This window comes from Mizuhopecten yessoensis, unplaced genomic scaffold, assembly GCF_002113885.1.
Source record: "Mizuhopecten yessoensis strain PY_sf001 unplaced genomic scaffold, ASM211388v2 scaffold716239, whole genome shotgun sequence".
In the NCBI taxonomy this organism is placed as follows: Eukaryota; Metazoa; Mollusca; class Bivalvia; order Pectinida; family Pectinidae; genus Mizuhopecten; species Mizuhopecten yessoensis.
Window position 1 is genome coordinate 125,850 of NW_018480017.1, and position 12,831 is coordinate 138,680.

General features: G+C 39.3%; 1 protein-coding gene across 2 annotated transcripts; it reads left to right on the forward strand.

Moving 5' to 3' along the window:
• The first annotated feature begins 830 nt into the window (after positions 1–830).
• On the forward strand, positions 831–12,075 carry LOC110442259 (tripartite motif-containing protein 2-like). 2 transcript variants are annotated; one of them, XM_021485768.1, is made up of 2 exons: positions 831–1,006; positions 8,371–12,075. In XM_021485768.1, exon 2 carries the CDS (start codon positions 8,387–8,389, stop codon positions 10,052–10,054), a length of 1,668 nt encoding a protein of 555 aa, XP_021341443.1. In that variant the 5' UTR covers positions 831–1,006; positions 8,371–8,386; the 3' UTR covers positions 10,055–12,075. The 2 variants fall into 2 exon arrangements, with proteins under 2 accessions (XP_021341443.1, XP_021341442.1); XM_021485767.1 differs by lacking the exon at positions 831–1,006 and adding an exon at positions 1,814–1,917.
• The last annotated feature ends 756 nt before the right edge of the window (positions 12,076–12,831 follow it).

A 12,831-nucleotide genomic window follows, 5' to 3' on the forward strand; every position in this document is an offset into this window, starting at 1 on the left:
TCCGATTTTAATCGCCGATATTCAATGTCTTAAACATCAATATTTCTGTGTTGCTATCTCATATAAAAAAAAATCAGTAACCCAACATCAATACTGTTCTTCGCCTCGTTCCGCTCTCCTATGTTTCCTCATCCTTATATCAATACGCTTTTTATCATTAAATAATTACATTGTTATACATTACCATGAAAGGGTAGGGTACCATACTCAAAGTTCCGCTACATTTTGTTTGAAAATCCGCTAAATATGTTGCAGAATACAGAAAAATATCGCTAAGTTTGATATTATTTCTGTTTTAAATCAAACTGGAATTAATATGTTTTCATTATGTTTTAGTCAAAATTTGAAGAAAATGTAATACAATATTGAAATAACATAAAATTGAATTGAATAGCAAAGCTAAATTGCACTGTAGATGTCCTAGGCAAGGCCCCCGACCCGCTAAAGGAGAGTACACACATGCATGACTTCAGAAAGTGTTGACCACACCCCACTCCTAACTCCAATTCCTAAATCAGTGACTGCGTTAGGCACCGTTGGAATCGGTTATGATGTCTGGTTCATTTTGGAACCCGGCTGTTCCGTAATCCCTGGATAACATTACGTCAGTTAGAACGGGTTATGTCCCTTGTGTTGAGTAGAGATTTATTATCCGTTCAAAGGGAGACAACACAACGTTGAAAGTTTTCCTAATTCAATATCTCTGTCATATAATCTTTTTTGTTGTTGTGTGTTTAACAAACCCCACATTGAAATAAGTATAGTACACAGAGACGTGTTACCTGTGATAATATCTACCCCAGACCTAAATCGATATTACAGGTATAATGGAGACTCCCAGTATGTACTCTGGTACAAGTCGAAACATGTAGGATTTACTGTACATTGTGTATGTGTAAACGACCTCTCTGCCGATCTCCATTTTAACCGTCTGGACTTATGTTTATATCGACAGATTCAGCATATTTCTGACAAATTCTGATATCACATGCAATTAGCGTTTCAGGTATGTATTTGCAGGTGCATTGCACATGTGTATTTCACAGGTGTGGTTTCACCTATATGAAGCTGGGGTCTAATCACGTGAGGCCGACTGTTTCTCGTCTTATTTATGTATGCTATACAGCCATTGAAGAACTCTATATACACATGTTCGAGGCTACGATCTAGTTATTGATACTTGTTCACCTGTACATATACGGACATTGTCATAGTTAAGTTTTCATTGTTTATCAACGCGTGTACGTGTATATTTGGTGTTTGACCTTCGACCTGTCACCTCAAATGACCTAATCTATAACTCGATTTCCTTGTCCAGTCAGCCGTGTTAGATCAATATTATGTATCTAGGTATGACTAAGGCGCTATTTACAAGGTTTGGGACGACAAAGAAAACTCATGAATATATTCATGAGAGGGTGTAATTGTTAGTGAGGCCGCGGGATATTTAACCTCTATTAAGCTTTTAATGTTTATTAATTTAACATATGGAATTTTTTTTCATTTTTAATAGTTCAATTAAATTAAAACATATCCAGCTAAGTGTCAAAGTAGTATTTGAGATTCGAAACATATGTTTTTTTAATAATTTTTAAAGTGTAATAGTTGTAAAATGTGTATTGGTGAGCCCAATAATATGTAAATTAGCAATGTCTGATATTGTCGCCAACACATCTTGGTGTGATACGTGGGTCTCCAGAATGTCCCCGCCCCCTTGTAGCCATAACAAGGAACAGATTGTTTACATCCCGACTATTTACAAAATAAAATACGTATGGTGGTATATATATATACCTAGTCACGTGTTCATTTCACGTTGGCTTTTATATATTGGTAATTATTTCGATCTCTGTTCATTTTTAACGAAAGCTAAGCAAGGAAAAGCCGATTTCAGCATTTTCAACCTCTTTATAAAAGGTAAGGCTAGCAGTATTCAGTATCCGCCATTTAACTGTTTTTAATTATTTGTGTTGACGGAGAATAAGATCGAAAATCAACAGAATATCGATTTTGTAATTGAGAAAATTAGTGGTAGTGAGTCATAATTGATTTGATTAGCGTGAAATTGTTTATCAGATACATTGTTGAAAGAAAGAACGTTTAAGCAAAACGTGAAATTGTTCTGCCATTAATTTACAATTATCTCTTTAAAAATTGTAGTTTATTAACAAGGGAATTTTCGTTGAAGCTGATAACATGATTATCTCTGGTTTACAAGTGTTAATGTGAAAGACGATCTTGATAAAAACAGTTAAATTTATTTTATTTAATGGTATGATTCAGTTTAATTGTCCGTACCCTGGTGTGTTCGTGTCCTCGAGGTGACACAGTTGCTGGCACGGCGCCACCTTTGTCTGGTAGTCTCTGAGTCAACCAGAAGCCAATTATCGATTTAGTTCATTGCCAGCTCTAATCATGGTCTATATTTGGTTCTTGTGACCCTTTTTTGATCAAAACTGTGCAATTGTCTGTTGTTTAAGTTAAACAACCACCAAATGTGCCCGGTGCCGATATTTACCTTGTATCGTACCACATTTAAATCTGGCAAAAGTAGAACAGGTAATAGAAATGTACGCAGCACTCCATTTCGATGGAATAAATCATTATTAGCCATCATTTGACTGTATCCTTGGCGAGCCAACGGGGACATGTTCGAAATTAATATGTTTCCCTTTATAAGGATAAAATATTAATCTAATATCGCCACAATGAGCTATGTGATTCGTAATGCTACGTCATCTACGGAATAAAACTGGTCTGTTAGTATCTGGTGATAAGACAGGATTACTAATGTATACGTGACAGGTTAATTTGTGTATCAATAGATGTCCATTACTATTCTTGATTATAGTTGTTTTTTTTTGGTAATACAATGAAAATATCATATTGATTAATATTGCTGATAAAATGGGATCGTGTTGTATTAGACTCTATGATACTAATTTCTACGACTACCAGACTATATGACAAGGAATAAACTCTACATCCCAATACTAGACTCTAAAACAAGTAGTAGACTCAATGACAAAGACGATATTATATCACAATACTAGACTCTAAAACAAGTAGTAGACTCAACGACAAAGACGATATTATATCACAATACTAGAATCTAAAACAAGTAGTAGACTCAATGACAAAGACGATATTACATCACAATACTAGACTCTAAAACAAGAACTAATATCTATGATAAGGAATAGTTGTACGACGATGACTAGACTCTATGACAATGAGAAGACTCGATGAAAAGAACTAGAATTTAGGACAAGGACCAGATAATAGGACAATGACTATACTATAGGAGAAGAACTAGACTCTAGGACAAGTAGAAGACTCTATGACAGGAATTAAAAATATAAGACAAAAACTAGACTCAATGACAAGGACTAAACACTAGGACATAACGAGACTCTATGAAAAGGACTAGACTATAGGATAAGGTCTAGACTGTATGACAAGGCCTAGACGGTATGACAAGGACTAGACTATATGACAAGGACTAGACTATAGGACAAGGTCTAGACTGTATGACAAGGTCTAGACTGTATGACAAGGTCTAGACTGTATGACAAGGACTAGACTATAGAACAAGGACTAGACTATAGAACAAGGACTAGACTATAGAACAAGGACTAGACTATAGGACAAGGACTAGACTGTATGACAAGGTCTAGACTGTATGACAAGGTCTAGACTGTATGACAAGGACTAGACTATAGAACAAGGACTAGACTATAGAACAAGGACTAGACTATAGGACAAGGACTAGACTGTATGACAAGGTCTAGACTGTATGACAAGGTCTAGACTGTATGACAAGGACTAGACTATAGAACAAGGACTAGACTATAGAACAAGGACTAGACTATAGGACAAGGACTAGACTGTATGACAAGGTCTAGACTGTATGACAAGGTCTAGACTGTATGACAAGGACTAGACTATAGAACAAGGACTAGACTATAGAACAAGGACTAGACTATAGAACAAGGACTAGACTGTATGACAAGGTCTAGACTGTATGACAAGGTCTAGACTGTATGACAAGGACTAGACTGTATGACAAGGTCTAGACTGTATGACAAGGTCTAGACTGTATGACAAGGACTAGACTGTATGACAAGGACTAGACTGTATGACAAGGTCTAGACTGTATGACAAGGACTAGACTATATGACAAGGACTAGACTATAGAACAAGGACTAGACTATAGAACAAGGACTAGACTATAGGACAAGGACTAGACTGTATGACAAGGTCTAGACTGTATGACAAGGTCTAGACTGTATGACAAGGACTAGACTGTATGACAAGGACTAGACTGTATGACAAGGTCTAGACTGTATGACAAGGACTAGACTGTATGACAAGGACTAGACTGTATGACAAGGTCTAGACTGTATGACAAGGACTAGACTGTATGACAAGGACTAGACTGTATGACAAGGTCTAGACTGTATGACAAGGACTAGACTGTATGACAAGGACTAGACTATATGACAAGGACTAGACTATAGAACAAGGACTAGACTATAGAACAAGGACTAGACTATAGGACAAGGACTAGACTGTATGACAAGGTCTAGACTGTATGACAAGGTCTAGACTGTATGACAAGGACTAGACTGTATGACAAGGACTAGACTGTATGACAAGGTCTAGACTGTATGACAAGGACTAGACTGTATGACAAGGACTAGACTGTATGACAAGGTCTAGACTGTATGACAAGGACTAGACTGTATGACAAGGACTAGACTGTATGACAAGGTCTAGACTGTATGACAAGGACTAGACTGTATGACAAGGACTAGACTGTATGACAAGGTCTAGACTGTATGACAAGGACTAGACTGTATGACAAGGACTAGACTATAGAACAAGGACTAGACTATAGAACAAGGACTAGACTATAGGACAAGGACTAGACTGTATGACAAGGTCTAGACTGTATGACAAGGTCTAGACTGTATGACAAGGACTAGACTGTATGACAAGGACTAGACTGTATGACAAGGTCTAGACTGTATGACAAGGACTAGACTGTATGACAAGGACTAGACTGTATGACAAGGTCTAGACTGTATGACAAGGACTAGACTGTATGACAAGGACTAGACTGTATGACAAGGTCTAGACTGTATGACAAGGACTAGACTGTATGACAAGGACTAGACTGTATGACAAGGTCTAGACTGTATGACAAGGACTAGACTGTATGACAAGGACTAGACTATAGAACAAGGACTAGACTATAGAACAAGGACTAGACTATAGGACAAGGACTAGACTGTATGACAAGGTCTAGACTGTATGACAAGGTCTAGACTGTATGACAAGGACTAGACTGTATGACAAGGACTAGACTGTATGACAAGGTCTAGACTGTATGACAAGGACTAGACTGTATGACAAGGACTAGACTGTATGACAAGGTCTAGACTGTATGACAAGGACTAGACTGTATGACAAGGACTAGACTGTATGACAAGGTCTAGACTGTATGACAAGGACTAGACTGTATGACAAGGACTAGACTGTATGACAAGGTCTAGACTGTATGACAAGGACTAGACTGTATGACAAGGACTAGACTATAGAACAAGGACTAGACTATAGAACAAGGACTAGACTATAGGACAAGGACTAGACTGTATGACAAGGTCTAGACTGTATGACAAGGTCTAGACTGTATGACAAGGACTAGACTGTATGACAAGGACTAGACTGTATGACAAGGTCTAGACTGTATGACAAGGACTAGACTGTATGACAAGGACTAGACTGTATGACAAGGTCTAGACTGTATGACAAGGACTAGACTGTATGACAAGGACTAGACTGTATGACAAGGTCTAGACTGTATGACAAGGACTAGACTGTATGACAAGGACTAGACTATAGAACAAGGACTAGACTATAGAACAAGGACTAGACTATAGGACAAGGACTAGACTGTAGGACAAGGACTAGACTGTATGACAAGGTCTAGACTGTATGACAAGGTCTAGACTGTATGACAAGGACTAGACTGTATGACAAGGACTAGACTGTATGACAAGGTCTAGACTGTATGACAAGGACTAGACTGTATGACAAGGACTAGACTGTATGACAAGGTCTAGACTGTATGACAAGGACTAGACTGTATGACAAGGACTAGACTGTATGACAAGGTCTAGACTGTATGACAAGGACTAGACTGTATGACAAGGACTAGACTATAGAACAAGGACTAGACTATAGAACAAGGACTAGACTATAGGACAAGGACTAGACTGTATGACAAGGTCTAGACTGTATGACAAGGTCTAGACTGTATGACAAGGACTAGACTGTATGACAAGGACTAGACTGTATGACAAGGTCTAGACTGTATGACAAGGACTAGACTGTATGACAAGGACTAGACTGTATGACAAGGTCTAGACTGTATGACAAGGACTAGACTGTATGACAAGGACTAGACTGTATGACAAGGTCTAGACTGTATGACAAGGTCTAGACTGTATGACAAGGACTAGACTGTATGACAAGGACTAGACTGTATGACAAGGACTAGACTGTATGACAAGGACTAGACTGTATGACAAGGACTAGACTGTATGACAAGGACTAGACTGTATGACAAGGACTAGACTGTATGACAAGGACTAGACTGTATGACAAGGACTAGACTGTATGACAAGGACTAGACTGTATGACAAGGACTAGACTGTATGACAAGGACTAGACTGTATGACAAGGACTAGACTGTATGACAAGGACTAGACTGTATGACAAGGACTAGACTATAGGACAGGGATTTCATTTTATGACAAGAATTAGACTATGACAAGGACTAGACTATTGGACAAGGTTTGGACTGTATGGCAAGGTCTAGACTGTATGACAAGGTCTAGACTGTATGACAAGGACTAGACTATAGGAGAAGGTCTAGACTGTATGACAAGAATTAGACTATAGGACAAGGACTAGACTGTATGGCAAGGACTAGACTGTATGACAAGGTCTAGACTGTATGACAAGGACTAGACTATAGAACAAGGACTAGACTGTAGGACAAGGACTAGACTGTATGACAAGGTCTAGACTATAGGAGAAGGTCTGTACTGCATGACAAGGTCTAGACTGCATGACAAGGACTAGACGGTATGACAAGAATTAGACTATAGGACAAGGACTAGACTGTATGACAAGGACTAGACTGTATGACAAGGACTAGACTATAGAACAAGGACTAGACTATAGGACAAGGACTAGACTGTATGACAAGGATTAGACCCTAGTACTAGACTCTGTGACAAGGTACAGCATTGGTTACGGCGTAGATAACATAGTTGGAATGAGTCCAACATCAATATGCGGATTACGTCCTAAGCTTTATTGGGATAGGGTGTTCATAAAGCGGTTACTTTTATATTGCACTACATGAACCATTAATACATTGCGTCATAACCGGATACATATTCTGATTATTTTCTTGTATATCGGGTACTTGGTGAGAAGTGAAATAAACGGATTATTCTTCACTTTTTTATTTTGAAGACTCAAGATTAGTTCGCCCAAAAGAAACTGTGCATAGATTAAAGACATTAGTTACTGAAATAGATGATTTAAAAAAATAAAAAATAAATGAAAAGTGGGTTTTTTTTCATACAAAGAAACATGACTATAACCTCTCCATTGTTTATCGTTTAGGACCTAATGTGTCGCCAGTGTTTATTGTTTAGGACCTAATGTGTCGCCAGTGTTTATTGTTTAGGACCTAATGTGTCGCCAGTGTTTATCGTTTAGGACCTAATGTGTCGCCAGTGTTTATTGTTTAGGACCTAATGTGTCGCCAGTGTTTATTGTTTAGGAACAAATACGTCGCCAGTGTTTATTGTTTAGGACCCAATATGTCGCCAGTGTTTATTGTTTAGGACCTAATATGTCGCCAGTGTTTATTGTTTAGGACCTAATATGTCGCCAGTGTTTATTGTTTAGGACCTAATTTGTCACCAGTGTTTATTGTTTAGGACCAAATATGTCGCCAATGTTTATTGTTTAGGACCTAATATGTCGCCAGTGTTTATTGTTTAGGACCTAATATGTCCCCAGTGTTTATTGTTTAGGACCTAATATGTCTCCAGTGTTTATTGTTTAGGACCTAATACGTCCTCAATATTTCTTAGTTAATACCTATAACGCCCCGAATGGTTATTGACATTTGTTTATGACCTCAAACGTCCCCATTGTTTACTATTAAGGACTTGAGGCGTCCCCAATATTAGGAACTATTTCAGTAACAGTGTCTAACGCTGCATCTCTGCGACATTCTGTTGAAATTACCATGTTACTTACATCTACTTCCGTTCCTCACAGGCACCACTGCACCATCATGGCGACCGCTACAGACAGCGCCGACCCGACGGACATGACGAAGAGGAGTCTGATCGTGGATGAGGCTGCATTTGAAGAACAGTTCCTTCGATGTCACATATGTAACGAACGCTTTGACCAGAGTGAGCGATCCCCAAAGTCCCTTCCCTGTAACCATACATTCTGTCTGCCTTGTCTCAAACAGGTGTTCGACCACAACCAACAAAACCAACGCAGGTCAGTGGCATGGCTGGACGAAACGTTTGAGGGAGTGCTCAAATGTCCAGAATGCAGAGTGGAGATATTCTTAAGTCGTAGCGAAATCGAAGCCCTCCCCAGAGATCATCGCGTCATACAAATGATGGACTTTTTGTCGACTGTGCAAGCAAAATCTCAAAATGTCTGTTCAAAACATGATAATCAACCTTTGAACTTTTTCTGTAAGGAGTGTCTGATCCCAGTGTGTCGAGATTGTACTGTCCTAGACCACAAAGAACAACAGGGACACAACATCGTGGATGTATCAGAAGCCTTGAATGAAAGCTCGACAGATTTCAATGTAATCGAGGAGAAAAGTAAAGACTTCCTCGGTAAAATGAAAGGTCGGACAGATTCCCTGGCTAATGCCTCCAAACAACTAGACTTACAGGAACGCCAGCTGAAGTCTTCTATCAAAGACACGTTTATAGAATACCGACTGTTGTTAGAGAAGCGTCAGGAAGCGCTGATCAGGATTCTACGCGAATCAACCCAAGAGCAAAAACAGAAGATCAATACGCGGTTTGTGGACATTTGCACGCAGGGATCTGACCTTCAAAAAATGTACGACAAATTCAAGACAGCGCGCGCGAGTAACGATATCCGACAGTTGTTCACCATACAGCAGCAGATAAAGGAGCGGGAGACAGAATTCACGTGTACGGCGGAGGCAAACGACGACGAAATATTCATTGGGTGCAAATTCAATAACCCAAGTGAATTAGGATTTTTGTCAGAAATGAGTGGTTTGGGCGAAGTTGAGACAGAGCAAAATTTCGACTTAAAGAACCCTGTTCCTGCTCACCAGCTGGTGTTACTTGACAGCTGGGAACGTCCCGTATATTACGGGGGTGGGGAAGACGTACCGGAAGTGACCGAAAGCCAAGAAGGAGAGACGTCTGCATCTAGTGAAACCCCGTCTAGGGAAACTTCATCTAGGAGAACCTCATATAGAGTAGGCATATCGAGGGGAGGTCGGGAGCCTTCGCGAACATCCGATAGCTCGTCTACTCTCGCGCGACTAACGCGTCGTAACCTGCAGTCATCACTGTTGGACTCCACCGGCGTCGACGTCGAAGAATATGTCCAACCTTTGGACAGTAATGACGAGAGACAAGCGCGAGAAGCCCTCGCGTCAACCTACCTCATGAGGATAGCTAACCGTCTAAACGAGAGCGCTGAGGAGATGGCGGAGGCTTTGAGACAAGGAGAGGAACCCTCGACGTCCTCCATTGAGGACGATGATAGCAGTCCGACATCACGGCATTCTTCCAGCACCACGAGCCGAGGAGGGTCATCCTCTCGGACGTCAAGGTCACCCCAGAGTGGGGTAAGAGTTGTTAGACATCCCACACCCCCGACTACGCATGCGTCATCTAGAGATCACGGGTCACACGGATACACGTCCAGCAGATACAATAATAACTAACATTTACAGAACTGATAGGTTGGATACGCAAAAATAAGTTTGGCCGAAAAGTAAAATGTTGACGATAATCGGACCCAGGTACCTATCGTGACTGAGAGTATTGAGCATATTGTTGAATTTTCTGTCAGTCGCGATATGTACCTGGACGTTGTAGACGCTTGTTACGAACATGAATTCGGACTCATGACTGCGTCCACTATCCATTAGAAAACATTGACCGGTTGGATCTAGTAAGAAGTGTGAATGCCACCGCCTGTGGAGAGGAGGAAAGGCACACATTACGTCAATTGTGGACATGACTTTGTTTTTATAAATTATAAAACGACTCCTTAAAGTGGGAACTTGTATTTACAAACAATATGACGATACAATGAAACCAAACGTGACATAACGTTGATGTTACCAGTACTAGTTTTGATTGACAGAATGGCATACCCCTGTCGTCTGTGATCGTTGTTAAACTCAGTTGTTTTTAAGCATTATTAAATCGATTGAAATTTGTAGCAACTACTTTTTGGGGAATCTTTTCGGAGTGTTGGTCAGAAGCTAGATTTTTACTCTTTAGAGAATTTGTCGGTTCTCAGCTAGTTTTAGAGAGTGAGTTGAGTTTAAACCTTTACGCTAGGGTGTTTGCTGGTTCGCAGCTAGCGTTATCCTTTTTAGAGAGTGAGTTGATGTGAAGCTGGTTTTACACTTTTTAGGGTCGGGTGTGTGTTGGATCGGAGCTTGTTCTGGGTTTTTTTGAAGGGGGTTTGTTTGCTTGGAGATACTGTTCTGTATAGTTAAGTGTGTGTGTTGGTTGGGAGCTAGTGGATTTCCGCGTTTAATTTGATATGTGATTTATAATATCATTTACCCGTCACAAATTGACCCGAAGAGAATAAGTTGGTGGTCGATGTCCAATGTTTGACTGTGATAGACCACGGCTACATGTAGTCAGGGTATTATACTGTAGACAAGTGTACCATTGTTTTTTTTTAAATTTATTTTTGGTTAATTTACCAAATTTGGGTGCTAGGGGCACTGAAAAGTAGTCTTCAGTGATCCGAGCACCAGATTTTGTAAAATTCAACCGCTTGGCGTATGAAGCTAAAATTTGATATGATTTTTCTTAAATTAATCACACATATCGTGATATAATAAGGACACACCCTGACCACATATGCCGATGTGGTAAACGTGAACTCAGATCACTGACGATTACTCAGTGATGTGGGTATAATATATAGTAATAGTGTTTAATACCTGCTATACAGTTGATCAGAAAGACTTAATTCTGTAGCATTACATTTTACTACTTCTTACACAACACATCATAACGAAACTGAATAAATCTCAGTTTGGTTGATGTTAGGAAGGAACAGAAAAAGTTGATTTACGAAACGATTTCCTTTCCGCTTTGTTAAAGTAAAGATAAGCTGACATCTATTCCATTTTACTAATGACTGTCACCACACTGTCTTTTGACAACAATAATAATCAAGTGTTTAGTATAAGAACCTGTTAGAGCTGTCACAATATCTCTGACACCCGGGATATCACAATACACAGGCATATAAAGGCAACACAATACACAGGCATATAAAGGCAACACAATACACAGGCATATAAAGGCATTTCGTATCGTGCAGCAACACAAATCAAATATCGTTGTATTGCAATATTTTTCTAAACCTAATTTCATGTCTATACTAGTTGTTGGATTCAGTTGAACTTTCATAACCGATTATCTGTTTAACGAAAATCTGAAGTCAGCTCTATATGATGATGACAGTTTGACAGCATTACCATTTTGAATTGATCCCATTTTCCCTGTGATATTGCAATATGTCGTTATTCACCTCAGATTTACTGTGACATCCCTAGAACCTATTGTATTAGTATCCAGTGATTATTACCTTGCCACCTTTACTGAATCAGTATGATACCAGTGAGGACTAAAGTGCTAATTTTGATAATACTCCAAATGAGTTTCGTAAAAAAATGTGTTTTGATTTAAATCATTAAAACGCTTTAGACTTGTATATCATTGTCTGTTGTGATACATCGCACACGAACATTCTCAATATGGTGAGTCCACGTCAGAGTCCACAACGCTGTCTGACATTTCTCTCATCCTGTAATGCCAGGAAATCGTCAGAACGGCATCTATTAAGTTCCTAAAGCTAGCATGGTGTCTCACAGGGGACTGTGGATAGGAGGTATTTTTGTTATCCTCGGGTTATTAAAGCGAAGTGGCGTCTATGTTGTCTACAGGTTATGACATTCTGAGCGTAGTGCAAGTCAACTTGATGATGTTAAAATCCAACAGGTACCTAAACCCGATGTTACTAAAATCCAATGTGTACCTAAATCTAATATCACTAAAAAGTACCTAAATATGATGTTACTAAATTACAACGTGTACCTAAAATTGATGTCATCAAAACCTCCCAGATGCCTAAACTTGATGGTACTTCAACCGCATAGGTACCTAAACCCGATGTTGCTAAAATCCAACAGGTACCTAAACGTAATGTTACAAAAATTTCACATGTATCTAGTTGATGTTACTAAAACCTCACAGGTACCTAAACCTGATGTTACCTAAACCTTACATGTAACTAAACTTGATGTTAATAAAAAAAATCACATGTACCTAAAGTTGATGTTACTAAAACCTCACATGTACCTAAACTTGATGTTACTAAAACCTCACATGTACCAGAGACGTATATACTATACACATGGCTTTATATGTCTCTGTTTTTACATAAGACCAGACTCTCCGTCTCCCC

Coding starts and splice junctions, on each gene's coding strand:
- LOC110442259 (XM_021485768.1), top strand. CDS start 8,387: ATGGCGACCGCTACAGACAGCGCCGACCCGACGGACATGACGAAGAGG.